Below are 15,000 nucleotides of genomic sequence, written 5' to 3' on the forward strand. Positions count from 1 at the left end.
GTGACAGGGTATTGATTCACTTTCCATCTGTAGTTTTCTTTTTTTTCTTCTTTTTGCTGAGTTAGACAAACATGCTAAGTTTTAAACTTTTATATATCATTGATTCATTATAATGATTGTGTAGGTGATTTTTGTTTTAGCTGTATGTTGATTTTGTTAAAAAACTATTCCATTTCACTGTCTGTGTTCAGAATTTACCAACAAGGCCTGGCTTGTGCCTGAAAAAGGTTCTCAGTCCAATCTGGTTACCCTATTAACAAATGCATAAAGAAAGAAACAAAAAAACAAATAATTGGACTTAGTCATTTTTCCCACATTTCAGTACAAATGACTGCCCCTGTCTACCTTTTCCACCTCAGTCCGCATTAATGTACTTTCGCATTTCCCTGCATTAAAGATGTCACTTAGTCTTTATGGCAAGGCATTGCAACGTGAGGATCTCATCTGCTTTGCACTTTTGTTGCTGACTCTTAGTAGGGAGTAATGGCTAGAGAGTGACATGCTAATGTGGATTTTAGGAACATCTTCATGTCTCTTGTTGATATTTTCTGCTTTGCTTTCCTTTTCTAGAAGAGTAGAGATGGCACTTTTGCATGCTTCCACAAAAACAGGCAACTCTCTGCATATTTTTTCTCATAGTTTTCAGAATCCCTCTGTAGTATAGCCTGATTTCTAATAGTTGGCAAGGTAACAGCCAGCTGGGAAGAAGTGCCCCCTCTGCCAACGAGAAACAAGAACAGGCATCAGGTGATCATTTCTCCTCATAGTCCTGCCATTTTTCAGGTTTAGCCAACTACCCAGATTTATGGTGCAGTGATATATTTATGTCTATACTCTTAAAATGGCAGCAATGAAAGATGCTAAGTTATTTTGCTGCCAGAAAAATAATAACTGCAAATTACTTAATGAAAGCCTGTCAAACGTATAGCACAATAGCTTTGGATTATGCTAATCTTAGCTAAATTACTGCAGTCCCACAGTCATCAGATAATTTTTAAAAAAGTATTTTAAATATCCCTAAAACATTTTATTCAGTTGTTGAAATAATTGCTTGAATAATCTTTCATCCTCATGATCTTAACTGCTGAGCACAGCAGCATTTAAAATTATGTCTGGTATTTCAGTTTGAACAAACCAGACTAAGGTCATTCTAAAATCTTTACACAGAAGCAAGTCAGATAGCAATCAATAAGTTTCCCATTAAAATGCTCAAAAATAAAACTCTTGCTGTAGTTGTTAGAAAGCAAACATCTGAAATGATCCCTAGGTGAAACTATGGTTTCCTTTCCCTGTGACATCATTTCATCTTAATTTGAAAGACGCCTTCGTTCTTCATAAATATTTCATACTCTCCTAGCTAAACTAGATGACGTAGGCTGTAAACTAATACAGCCCTGTTGTAGTTGCTCTGTCTTTAGTAATGTAAATGTAGCTGACATTGATAAGATATCTTTGCTTTTTCCAGTTCCAGTCTGAAGAATGGCATTATAGTCTAAAACGTGTTAATCTGCAGTAGTGAACTCTTTGTACTTCCCAAGTACTATGGTACACCATTACTAATACAGACTTGGGAACATCATAGCCAAAATGATTCACCATTCAAATAGTACTCAAAATTAAGCTTAAAATATATACTTTTTGTCTGATTGAAATGTTTAGCATTTGAATGTGAAAATGTATCTGTTAACCTACGATAACTGTATGTCTGACTGATGTCATGCTTTAATGGAATATATGCTTTCACACACACACAAAGCTACCACCAGTATGCACAGTTCTACTTCTGTGCATTAAAAATTAAACTTGTCTGAGAGAAATTTTGATTTGCTAGGTCTATGCTATATTTCCTTAAATGATGTCAGTGTGTATACGTGTGTGTGCATGTGTGAGCGTGGTTGTGTGCATATATTGATGCATTTATGCATGTGTGTGTGTGTGTGTGTGTGTGTGTGTGTGTGTGTGTGTGTGTGTGTGTGTGTACACCTGAGTTTGGGGGTTAAATAGATCTTATCCCTCTGCTATATTCCAGACAGCATATTGATGTGTAATTATCAGAAGATCTCTAGAATTAAAAATGCAAAATCAAACATTAAAGTGTCCATCAAGTTTTTTTTTCTGTTCTCTCTATAAGAAGGCATAGAAAATGTTTCAAGTAATCCCTCTCATTAGGAAATGTGATTGATACACTGTTTTTAATGAACACTTTTTACTAGTCTTAACTGGTATTCTAGTGATGCTAAACAAAAGAAGTTAGTTTCATGAGCAGGTAACAACAAAGGAACTCTGATTTGCATTTTATAACTATGTAATAAAGCAAGGGGGTGGGATGTTGTGAGGCAGAAGCAAGTACATTATTGCATTTTTTAAACAAACCTCTTTTTTCCTTTCATTTTTCTGTTTGAATTTCACACTTAGTAGTTTGTGCATGAAACTTGTTATGTTTTGTAGTGTATTTTAAGATAAAGTAGCTCCTGTACCCATTTCAACTGTTTCTGTGCAGGGTTATACCTTTTTATCAGTATGAAATTTGGTATCAAATTTTTGAAGTAGTCATTTGTGGGACCTTTCTTTTAAACTGTGGTATGGTATTGCAAAGTCCAGCTTGTAAACTGGCACTAACAATATACATGTTCTGGCCGATGAGTGAGTCCTGGGGAGAAACTTAATGTATCAGCAGCACAGTGCCTTACAAACAGGTAAACACATCCTGAAAAGTGTTCATAGCAATAATCATTTTGGTGGCGCTCAGAACTGAAAGAGACATATATACTACTTGCAATTCTCCCCCCCTATCATTTTTTTGTAAGTTTAGCAGATGGCATTCTTGTTTCACCCTAAAATATTCAAGGAGGTAATCAGTTTGGTGGCAACTCCCAAGAACGGAAAAAACACATATGTATGTGGTAATGCCATCCCTACCATGATATATTTTGGTTTCTTGGGTTTTCTATTGTAATTCTGATGTGTGTTTTATTTCTCTTTTAATATGTATTTGTATTCACACTGTGTTTTACTTTTGTGTACTGTATTTTCCAATGTACCTCTTAGGTCAGACAAGGCCAGATAGTCTTACTACTCCGTGTGTGTGTGTGTGTGTGTGTGTGTGTGTGTGTGTGTGTGTGTGTGTGTGTGTGTGTGTGTGTGTTGACTCCTAGATTAGAGGGGCTGACTTTGTTTTCTGTTGATACAGAGACTGCTATTTTTTCTTCATGTTGTTCACTTCATATTCCTTTATGCTTTTCACTTTCATCAGGTTATTTTTAACTGTTTGTATGTTTTTATTGTTTTTAATCTGGTAATGTTTTTAAATTTGAGTTTTAGTTTTTTTATTACTGTAGATTGTGTACAATTTACATGACAATCCTGATTTGTATTTTATTTCTGTGTTGTTATTACTATTATTATTAAAAAAAAAGCATTTGCGTGGTTGGTTTCTGGTGTTATTTATTTATTAATTTTTTTATTTACCTGTTTCCATTTTTGTCTTTGTAGCGCTTCTGTATTTGTTAGTGTTCCTCTGCTGTGACTTTTCAGGATGGTGTAATTTGTCAGATACTGAAGTCTCTGAGGAAGAAGAGATATGTGACTGAGTGTGACTCCTATGTGGTAGCACAGAGTTGATACCCAGATGACTAACTATCTGATAACCGTAACTTAATAATAATTCTTCAATATGTAGGAAGTTAAAAATGGATTGGTGAAAGAGAAATTCTGCCTTCATAATAATAGTATCTGAATTTAAGTACTTAAGAATTATACTTGCTGATTCGTTGCTTCAATATGAACAAATCTGAAACATGCCTGGCTATCAGACAATGATTGGACTGTGCAGGTTCCTTATTTTGAATGTCTCAGAGATCTTCTAATACCCTCATCTTTGACTTTATCTTATTATGTCCTGCATTCATTAAGGGGCATGTACATGAATCTGCCTAATGAGCATGTCTTTATTTATTTATTTTGTTAAAAAGACAGGTGAACTGATATACTGACACTTTTCAGTCAATACCTTAGCTGTAACTGTTAAAACAAGAGATCATAGAAGTACAATGCAAAGATATTGACTGCCGCAGATATCTTAATTTTTTTCAGGTCAGTACGTATAAGATTACAATGTATCAGATGGTTGGCATATGTTGAATTGTAAAAGAAATGTGAAATGTTTAAAAAGTGGTGAACACATAGGTTGTATGGTATTGCAAACAATGAGGAAGTACCCTCATAGCATGTTGTTATTTCATGAAATTTTGACTTCCTGTGTAACAGTCCACCATCTTGCTCATGTATTTACATATCACACAACTGTTGCATGGGTTATTATGCCAGTAACCATCCTTGACCAAAGCTGGCTGGATGAATACACAATGACGGGTTCACTCGAACTTGTATCTGAGACTATTTCTCTCAGTGTTGCTGCTTTATACATGTCACAGAAAATAATCCAGAGAGAACTATACCATTCTTCCGGCTCATTAAAAGATAAGACCATATCACTCAAAATTGACAAATTAATAAGCTGCAATTAAATAAATGACCTAAATTCTTAACCATTTCATATTACTACTCAGATTTATACTTCATAAGCATGTTCCCCTGAATGATATTAATCCTTCCCAGTGGTTGTCCATATCCATAAGACATTGCTTATGACAAGTGTAATAGACTGGACTAATGACCTTTACTGCTGCTATGGTGACATTTATGTGCTAACTATGCTTTTTTATCATTCTCAAATGCATGTTTTACTACTGTTGTGACAAGGTTTGTGATGCTGCTGTCTATTAATTTCTGATATTTATTATGTAGTTGAGTTGTATATTGTATAATTCTACTTATCTTGATGAAACTAATATTATCAAGCACCATGTTGGTGACCAAAGTCCACTATACATTTCAGAAATCAGAAAGTATAAATCCTAATGTTAATAACAGAAAATTGTTCTATAGAGACACGTTTTTGCAGCTGGTGCTGTACTTCCAAGGCTTAATTATTACAACTATGTGATCATACAGCCTCTGTGAATTTATATGATATCTGGGCTATTATACTTCAGTCCAAGGGCTGTGAGAAATACAGGTGATCTTGCTACCCTGCAATAACACTCTACTAGACATTTGGTTGTGGCCTTAATTTTACATTTAAATCTTATAAATAAATGAAAGCATGTCATTCCATGATGTACACACCCAACACCTGTATTAAAGTACTCAAGCTGTGTAGTGCTTTCATTCCAAAAAGTGGAAGCTCATCAGAACCTAAACAATCACCACTTCTCTTCTTTAAATAATATTTTTAAAAATGCAGTAACTAACCAAATTTCATTAAACTGTTAAAATTCTAAAACATCATGAAAAATACAAACTTCTATTTATAAATAAAATCTCCTTATATACATAATAAAATGTCTTTTAATTCATTTATATCATGTCTGCCCTCAATACTAAAATACTATGAATAAATATTTTGTCATTAGTCCCTGGAGCCTGTAATACATTTAATAAAATTTGCCAGTATAGCTCTTGAGTTTCGAGACAGTTTTCCCAATTATTCCCCCTTGTTATTTTTCACCATCTTTACAAGTACATAAAATATAAATATTTTAAAACTTAAAAAAAATTGTGCATGAACATTCAAGGTGTTCATATTGTGCCTTCTCCTTATGGCATATAAGTGGTGATAAATTCTTTCATTCAATGGGTGTATACTTTTACCTATATAAAAAGCCAGGCATGGCGCATGTCTCCACATGTACCACATCTGATGTGTTATACTTAAATCTTCCATTATTCAAAATAGTTATTGGGTAATACCCAGTGTTATACTTAATACTGTCATTAATATAATGACAATATGAACATGCTTCACAATTAACTATCCCTCTCTTCTGACTTAACTGAGTGTTGTTTCCTTTCAAAACAGATTTAGTAGTTTTACCCCTCCTATACACAATATTGGACCTTAACCCTAATCATTTTCAAGTTCAAAACTTGTCATAACACCATTCCAATTTTTGTTTAAATCTTTTGGATAGTTCCTATCATGGAGCGTATCTTTCAGCCAGTTCATTTATTCAATTAATAATTCATCTGCTGATATAAGTCTGGACAATCTCATCATTTCCCTCTAATCAAACTTTTCTTCTGCCATACGGGATGGTTACAGTTATAGTGCAAATAACTATTAGAAAAGGTTGCTTTTCTAAAAATGTTAGACTCGTATCTTTTGTTAGTTCATTTTTCTTTATAGTCACATTAAGGAAATTCAGACTGTGTCTACTCCATTCAAATGTAAAAGTTAAAAAACATGTAGTCTGGTTGATGTACCCTAAAAGTTCATCCAACAATTGCTTATCCCCTTTCCAAATTACAAATATATCACCCAAAACTCTGAAATATTTTAACTATATTGTTTATAGATAGAGGGGAAAGATAAAATGAATCTCCTACCACCATTGTACTATATTTGCAAAAACCTGTGGCCGCTGCTGCCCCTGTTGCTACTCCATTTCTCTGTTTATGGTATTCTGCTTCAAAGTGCAAGCAATTATTACACAACATTAATTCCATAAATATATACAATACTTTGATTTCATTATGGATCAAATGACTTACTTTGGCCAAAGCATCTTAAAACTGTTCCTATTAATAACACATCACTAAAAGTGTGCTTTCTCCAACATCCTTTAAAAATACCATGAGTTAAACAACACATGTTCTTTTCATTAAAAAAACTCGTTTTAACTTAAAATCAACATACTTGACCGAATGTTCAGTCTTGGAACCACCTGAAGCCACTATAGATCTTAAATGTGGTCCAAGGCATTCTTGTACACCTTGAGAATCTCAAAAATTGATGGGACTAAAGTTCTATTAACTTTTAAGTAATCAATTTTTTATAGTAATTGTTTTCCAAACAAATATCATTTACCATCAAATCCACTGTATAGCTAAAAATGTTTACCTCATTTGACGAGGCATTTAAAAATATGCCCATCATGCAAATATACCAACATTTTATTGGAGTCGATGTAACTATCCATTATTACAACCCTTCCACCTTTGTCCAGCTTCATTACACATATTAACTGGTTATCTTTTAATTCCCTTAATAATGATTTTTCATCAGCTGTCAAATTCTGATACATGTCAGATGTTTTCTTATTTTTAAATAATTGTCTTAAATCATGTTGGCATGCTTTTTCATACAATGCTAAAGTCACCACCAAAGGTGGATTAAAAGTACTTTCATGAGCAAGAGCCAAATCCCTGTCCTCATTTGCTGTTTTTTCGTTAAAAATAATTATAAATTCAATTTTCTTGTGTACAGTTTTAACTCAATCAAAATATCGACAAGGCTTAAAGGCTTTGCTGGCACAAAAGTGAACCCTTTTGATAACAGTTCACCAAAATGGGAGTAATCTCCAAAGGTGTATAATTATAAACCATGAAGACATTAAAATCAAAAACAACACCTTTGTCAAGATTTAATGCAGTCATGTCCTCCCCACCTGATCCCTCTTGCACCATTTCTGATCTGCCATACTCTTTACTCCCCTGATAGTGTAGATACTCTTCTTACTTCTTTCTCAGCAGACTGTCTGTTAATTGCTTTCTCTCCCTTAGGCATTCCAATCATCTCAGGGGTTGGGGAGAGGCTAAAAAACTTCCTGATCTGATTGTTTATTAACACATTTTCATTCTCATGTGCCAGTACTTCACCAGGTACATTACCCACATATTCATATTTGTTTAACTGTGGCTTGGGGTATGCTGTACTAAATTTATATTACTTTTCAACCCTTCAGAGTTTTAACACCTTTCTTTTTCTTGCAGTATCTCTGTACTTTTAGGAATATCTTCCTATAAAGCTCCTTGTTTGGTGGAAACTGTGATGATAGGACGTACTGCCAGTGCAGCTAGCTGGAATTTTGTAAATAATTATATGTCATTTGTGAATATCAAACTGATGATTATACAGATGCTTATATTACAAATGCATTAGAACTGATGTTATGTGTATATTAAACTGATTTGTACAGATGAGTATGTTGAAAAGGTATTTGTAAAGTGCTTGTGTTTTAAGTGTATCCACAGTGGGCCCTAATGGATAGAACAGAAATGTGCATGCACTATTGTAACTGTTTAAATATTTATGTTTTAATAGAGGAAACTGGAAGGTTAATCTCAGTCTGGCAAACTTTAAAATATATCTGAAATTAAATTACTTTATGGGCTAGGCCACAAAGATGCCATCTGACAGGTAGTAATGCAGCCAGAGAAACTAAGTCTGTACTAAAAACCTTTCTGTATTGTCTTTGAGGTGAACTAATTGCTGATTTGGAAGCATGGAGGTATGAAATTTTTTATGACTTTCAGCACCTGCCACAGATCTGAGTAAAAGCCCTTGTGTGTGTATTTTTACAAGAAGGTGCTAAATCCTGCCAACTTCCAGCAATGGGGATTTGCATGGGAACTAGAAGTCAGATGACCAGAAGTGATATCATTCTGCAAGCTATCCCAGAAGTAATATTTTAGATATTATTTTAGCTTGGACACTCAGCTAAGATCTCAACTCTGTAGCTGTGCCATTGGGAGGCCTTACTGGGAATCTAGAGAAAGAGGAAGAAACCATCCCAGGACTGACTATGTTCCTAGTGTGCTCTTAAGGGAAATTGTGCTTGATTGTGCTTGATGCAGAGAGCTGCATCTGGGGATACTGTGTGTGCACCTGTTATCCTCCTAGTGAACATCCCCCACTGGTGCCAGTGGTGAGGATTGAGGCTCCTTGATTACTGGCCCAGAGATGGAGGGTCATCACAGAAACACAAATCATTAATTATACCTTCTTGTAGACTTCTAATTTCCTCCTGCAATTTTTCCATCATTCTATTGTTTTACTTCATTTAACAATGTATAAACTCAATTCCAGTTCAGTCAAATAAATTTAAAAGTTCCCCATGAGTAACTATCCCTTCTATAAGACCATTCTGAAATTTATAAATTCTGAGCCAGTTCAGGACCTGACATGTTTGAATAGATTATCAAGTTGAAAGCTCCTGTAGTTTTTCAACTTTTTTCAATTCCATAAATTCTATCCTTCAATGTTTCATTTCTCACATGCACATGCTCAAGAAGGGAACAGGCTAATTTAAAATTCTTGTGAAACCATTTATCTAACTTACAATGTGGTGTATCACCCTCATTCAGAGCGTCTTTGTCTACATTTGTAGTAGAAAGTGCAACCTTCATTTTAATATTTTTAATGATTAATAGTAATGCACGCCTTTTAGATGACTGTAGTGAGGTTCCTACATTTAAACCTTGTATTAACTTTGACAAGTGCATTTCTCTTTAGTAATACTATTCCGTTTAGTGTAGCTGATACACTATAATTTGAAAATGTTGTTTTCACTGTGGTAGAGTACAACCTGTTATACTGTTGTTACATCTGGAGCTTTTTTGTGCACAGCGTTGTACTGTTGCTAGAGTTGAGGCCTTTTTCAATGAGCATGTTGAAGTTGCTAAAGGTAAAAACAGCTTGACAAATCACTTTTCTGTTGTCTTCTATAAATGCAGGTGATGAAGAGGAAAGCCAAGAACCCAATGAGCTTGATGATGAAATACGGTCTGGGAAACTGGCAGAGCTGGTGTCAGAAGCTGTTGACTGGGATGGCCCTGGTAAGGTGTAATGCTTTCATAATAATCTTGTGTAGAATTTTGAGAAGTGTGATGCCATGACTTATATGTTTAATGACCTTTATGTTACAATTGTATCAATAAGCTGCTCCTTCTCATCTTAATATCAGCACATTTTTAAACTTTGGAGTTAAGAGGACTTCTCAAGTCCTGTTCTGCTTTGAAGAAATTGTTTTGAAGTTTTTTTTTTTTTATGTTTCTATACATTTATTTATTTTTTACTTTAACAGGAGACTTTACCTAGATCCTTAGAAAAATACCACGTAAAAATTATTAAGTTAACCCCCAGAAAAGTTTTACACAGTGATTATCCATACATATAAACAACCACATAGTAAGGAAAGGTTGTGTGATAATATAAAGTACTCCCCAGTTCCCATTAGTTTAGCTTTGTTGTCCACTTCCAGGTTTTCATATATACTACCTGTCAGGCAGTGCAGAGGGCTAAGGTTCTGATCTGTTAATAAGCTGCTTTCTGTAGTCAGGTTAGAGCGCTGGATTGCTTCCACCTCCATTTGCTTACTATCTGACTCTGAGCAGGTCCTTTAACCAGGCAGTGCTTCTGGGTTGCCCTTAAAAAGGGACAGTCGTGTCTAGTGGGCTTACCAGTTCAGTACATGTGTACAGAACAATACAGGATAATTAAAAAAAAAAAAATGTGGGTAATCAAATGCTTCCAAAGTGTTGGTACTGAATATCAGATAATTATTTTACAATGAAGGAAAAAAAATATGAAGTACTTTATGCACAGCCTACTCTGAGACACATTCCAGTGTGTTTTAAGACAGTAAAGTAACAAGTTACTTCCTTTCCTGGGTTTTGATTAGCTGACGAAAGATTGAAAATGATTGTCCTTAAAATAAAACATTCAGAATTTATCCAACAAGTTTTGCATAATTGACACAGCAGTTATACCAGGGGATAATGAATGAGGAGCTGCAGGAAAAGTTTATTTGGAACAATGGTATACATTATATTAAGATCATGCAAATCAAAGACAAGATCAAAATATTGTCTGAATATAGAAAAGGTTACTTTTGTTGATCAGGAGGCTTGTAACATGAAAACTCTTAAAACAGAGAAGAACGTGGTGTATGCCAAAATGAGAGGCAAACATTAAGTAATTGATGTGACTGTTATTATTCAAGAAAGAATTTGCATTCCACAGCCCAAGAATTTAACATATTTTTCAAGAAAAGTCAGTAATATTGCCAGATGTACACAAATATATTTTGTATTTTAAAAGTTCACTAGGGTTTAGAAATAATTGTTCATAGAGCAAATGTTAAAATCTGTTTTTCTCCTATACATAGTACACGAATGTGTGAAAGTTTTCATTAGAAACCACAGTTCCTCATGTGGCTGTATTTTTTCACTTAAATACATGATTCATTGTGGTCAAAGTTTGATTCCTTCTGCCTCTATTGCCTAACTGTGTGACTCTGAGCAAGTCACATAACAGGACACTGCTCCTGGGCTGAGTCTGGAAAAGGTCCATGGAGATGAGAGTTCTACTCCGGAAAACAATCACAAAGTCATGTTCAGGTGTGCATTTATGTTACAGTGCTCGAGAAAGTGGATATATCTTAATACCTAGTGACAGGCGTTTTATTAGACATTTTGCACAAGAAACAAAGTTAAAAGGAGGGCAGGAAGGAAAGAAAGTAGAAAAAAAAGAAAGAATGAAAGCTGCCCTCATGCATGCATGTTATATTTCACTGCCTGTCGTATTCAATGTAATTTGGACCTATAGCAACAGATTAGAATTCTGTAGACCAAGAATTGAGATAACCTCTCAGGCACTGTACCTCATTAAAGCAAGAAGAGTATAAATAGGAATGTGGGCATCACAAGCGAAGTTATTTCCTTCACAAATGTCTGGTACGGTAGGGGTTTGTAGTTAATTCATGTTTAGATGAAGCAGTGGTTGCAAACTTTCTGTGTGATCCTATTTTTGCTGACACTAGATGAACTTTCCGAGATGTGATGTCCCTTGCAATATGCCAGTTTAAATACAGAAACAAGTGTGCGGTCTGAAATAAATACAAGTGGGGGGTACATGAGATTCAATGACAGACCTCCAGTTTTGAAGTTTAGTATATTAACTGTTGAAGTACACTGCCTTAGATCTAATTAACTTAATAGAAACAGTGGTGAGACCAACTTTATTGAATGTACTTGGTATATAGTTTGTTTTCAAAGGTCATATGGTTAAGAACTATTTGTAGTTCATCAGGTAGGATAGAAACATCCCTTGGAGCAAAGGCAGAAGTTTGCTTGATCTTGATTTTCAGTATGAGCACAAACTGTGAAAGTGGGGCCTCATGATCCTTCAAGCTTTTTGGATTTTAAGCAGGAAGTTTCAAAAAAGTTACAACAGGAGTAACTGGCTTGTGGAGGCCAAACATTCATAGCGATGTCAATTTTTGAACCTTCAGTGCTGGCTCTTCCTATCTTTGTAAAGCAGAATTCACCAAGCTTTCGATTGTTCATCCCCTAATAGGGAATGTAAGCTGGGTTTAGATCATTTTGAAACAGGTTAGTTTTACCGTAGTGATAATGTGTTGCTGCAACAGTAATCCTGCTCAGTATTAGAGGAAAGACAGGTTCAAACATCTGGTGTATAATTACAAATTAGTAATGATCAGTGTTTGTACATTGCTAATGCCCAATGTTATGATTTTTTATTTATTTATTTTACATTTGTTAACCAGAAAGATCAACTTAGAACAAGCCAATTTTCAACAGAGGCCTGGGGAGCAATGCTCCAGATGCATGATGTTGTAATGTGGGAGGAAACCCACACAAACACAGGGAGGACATGCAGACTCCACATGGCACCCCAGCCAAGAATTGAACCAGGGAACCTCTTGTTGTGAGGTGACAACACTATCGCTGCACCACTGCGCCGTCCGTTTTGAGTTTCCATTTTGAAAATTTTGTATTTGTGCACCAGTAGGAATTCAATGTGTGACATGCTTTCTCTTGTCTCCATGGCTGTGTGGCTATGGATGTTAATATATTTAATTGTGGGGTTGTAGCATGTAGGGGTACTTGCCCCTGTACATAACATTTTCTGTGAAATATGTTATAATCTTTTTTGTTCTCAATAAAATGTGTTTTAGATCGACTGTGATATACTTGTATGTATGTGTGTGTGTGATGTGTGTTGTGTGTGTATCTATATCTATACCTGTATCTATATACAGTAAACTCTCAGTTAACTGGAACTTAAGCAACCGGCACTCTCAAGCAACTGGCAAAAAAAAATCAAAGAAATACAGTGCAATTTTCATGTGTTGCACTTTCTGCCCCCCAGAAACATACCTTATGTTTTCGGAGTTTTAGAGCTTTAAAAGGGAAGATAGGAATAAATTCCCTCTCTCCCTAACCTGAGAACAAGTCAAACCAAACAAATAGTATAGGGCACAGTATTAGTCAGGCCTATTTTTAATAGTAACTCTCAAGCAACCAGAAACTATAGTTACCCAGCATCTACCAATCCCCATGGGTGCTGGTTAACTGAGAGTTTACTGTATATATCTATCTCTCTCTCTCTCTCTCTCTATATATATATATATATATATATATATATATATATATATATATATATATATATATATATATATACATGTGTGTGTGTGTGTGTGTGTGTGTGTGTGTGTGTGTATAAATATAGCTATATCTATACTCCATCTTATCCGGTCTCACTGGGAACAGACCTTAGGCTGGATAAACAAATAGCTGGTTAATCAGAAAAAGCATACAAAGTAATATTTATAGGTTATAAATCAGCTAAAATAACAGGATTTGTGTTAGCATGCATTTTTTAATGAATGTGAAGTCTAAAACTCAAATGTTTGTCATTATTTAACCCAGAGGAGGCAGAAGTGTTGTTTTCCATTGCTAGGACTATGTCAGAAAATTAATGGCCAGTTAAAGAGGAGAACGGTTAAAGACAGGCTGGATAAGAGGGAGTCTATTGTGTATATTTATATAGATATATATATTTATATGGGTCTTTTGTATATGACCAAACTGCCTTAATGTCGAATGTTCAACACCTACAAAGTAAGTTCAGTCATACACAATAACGAAAAAACAAAAACAATAATGTCAAATGAGGAAAACGATTTCTTCTTCCAATATTGAAACTAAAACTACCCATAACATTAGCCTCAAATTTGTCTGAATAGTGGCAGTGTTACCCACACCACCTTAGTAATGGGCACTAACTCTAACCCTAGTGCTGCCCCTTCCTCCAACCCTAGCCCTGCACCTTCACGTCATTAAAACCGTCCTAAAACACTGCCACTACAAAAGACAGACTTAGACACATAAAACTTCACAACCACACCCAAACAACACTACATCTCTCCCCTAACCTAACCCTTACCCTTCTCCTAAAATACATGGACTCACACACAACCACAGACCACCCATCCTTCACTCATCTCCGACCTTAACCCTAACTCATACATACACACACACACACACACACACACACACACACACACACACACACACACACACACACACACTGTCACTTCCCCAACCCCACTTGCATGTAACGACATTCCATACCATCGAAATAGCCACTACGTGGCTATCTATTCCATGAACATTAAGTCACACTCCTGTGTTTGTCACAAAGGAAGCGGAGTACAGCAGAAGTAAGAACAAAACTCCAAATTTAATTCCAAGAATGTGCACTTATAACATACGGATGAGCGCTTTCACCATTACAGCTTCTTCAGATCCTTGTATAAAAGTCACAGTAGACCTCCCCTTATATAAGCAGCTCAATTAATCAATTAAAACAATTTAAACAATTAAAAGCAATGCTGGAGAATTTAAAGAACTCTCCCATATATAAACATGTTAATGTAAAGTAAGACAAAAATATATAAAACTTGCATAGTGACCAAAAAACATGTAAATAAACATTCTGATGAGTTAATATTGATAAAATACATAGTCAAGAACATATACAAATAAATGATAGTTCATTTTATGTGCCTGCATTGTCTCAGCTTAGGTTTTATAGAAGCTCTATCATTCAACCCATGCCCCCTATCAGCTTTCAAACGAATGATCCAGTCAGTCTCCTTAGATTCAGTAAGATTCATAGTATTACCACCCCTCTTATTCACAATAATTATCTCTAGGACCCGGAACAAGAAAGTATGATCATTGCCATTGGTGGTTATATGTTTTGCTAAGGCATTGTGTAAAGTGCCCTTTCTCATGTGGTAAATATGCTCTCTCATTCTATCTCTTAACGGCCAGTTAGTTTTACCAACA

General features: G+C 35.2%; 1 protein-coding gene across 2 annotated transcripts in view; it reads left to right on the top strand.

Moving 5' to 3' along the window:
- Nucleotides 1-15,000, top strand: part of ZFPM2 (zinc finger protein, FOG family member 2) — a 1,273,567-nt gene that overhangs the window by 346,930 nt on the left and 911,637 nt on the right. For both annotated transcript variants that reach the window (XM_044065695.1, XM_044065696.1), the window contains exon 3: nucleotides 9,577-9,678. In XM_044065695.1, coding sequence (XP_043921630.1) covers nucleotides 9,577-9,678 — 102 coding nt within the window. The remainder of the gene's footprint in view (nucleotides 1-9,576; nucleotides 9,679-15,000) is intronic.

This window comes from Protopterus annectens, chromosome 3.part0, assembly GCF_019279795.1.
Source record: "Protopterus annectens isolate FY-2018-M chromosome 3.part0, PAN1.0, whole genome shotgun sequence".
NCBI classification, from domain to species: domain Eukaryota; kingdom Metazoa; phylum Chordata; order Ceratodontiformes; family Protopteridae; genus Protopterus; species Protopterus annectens.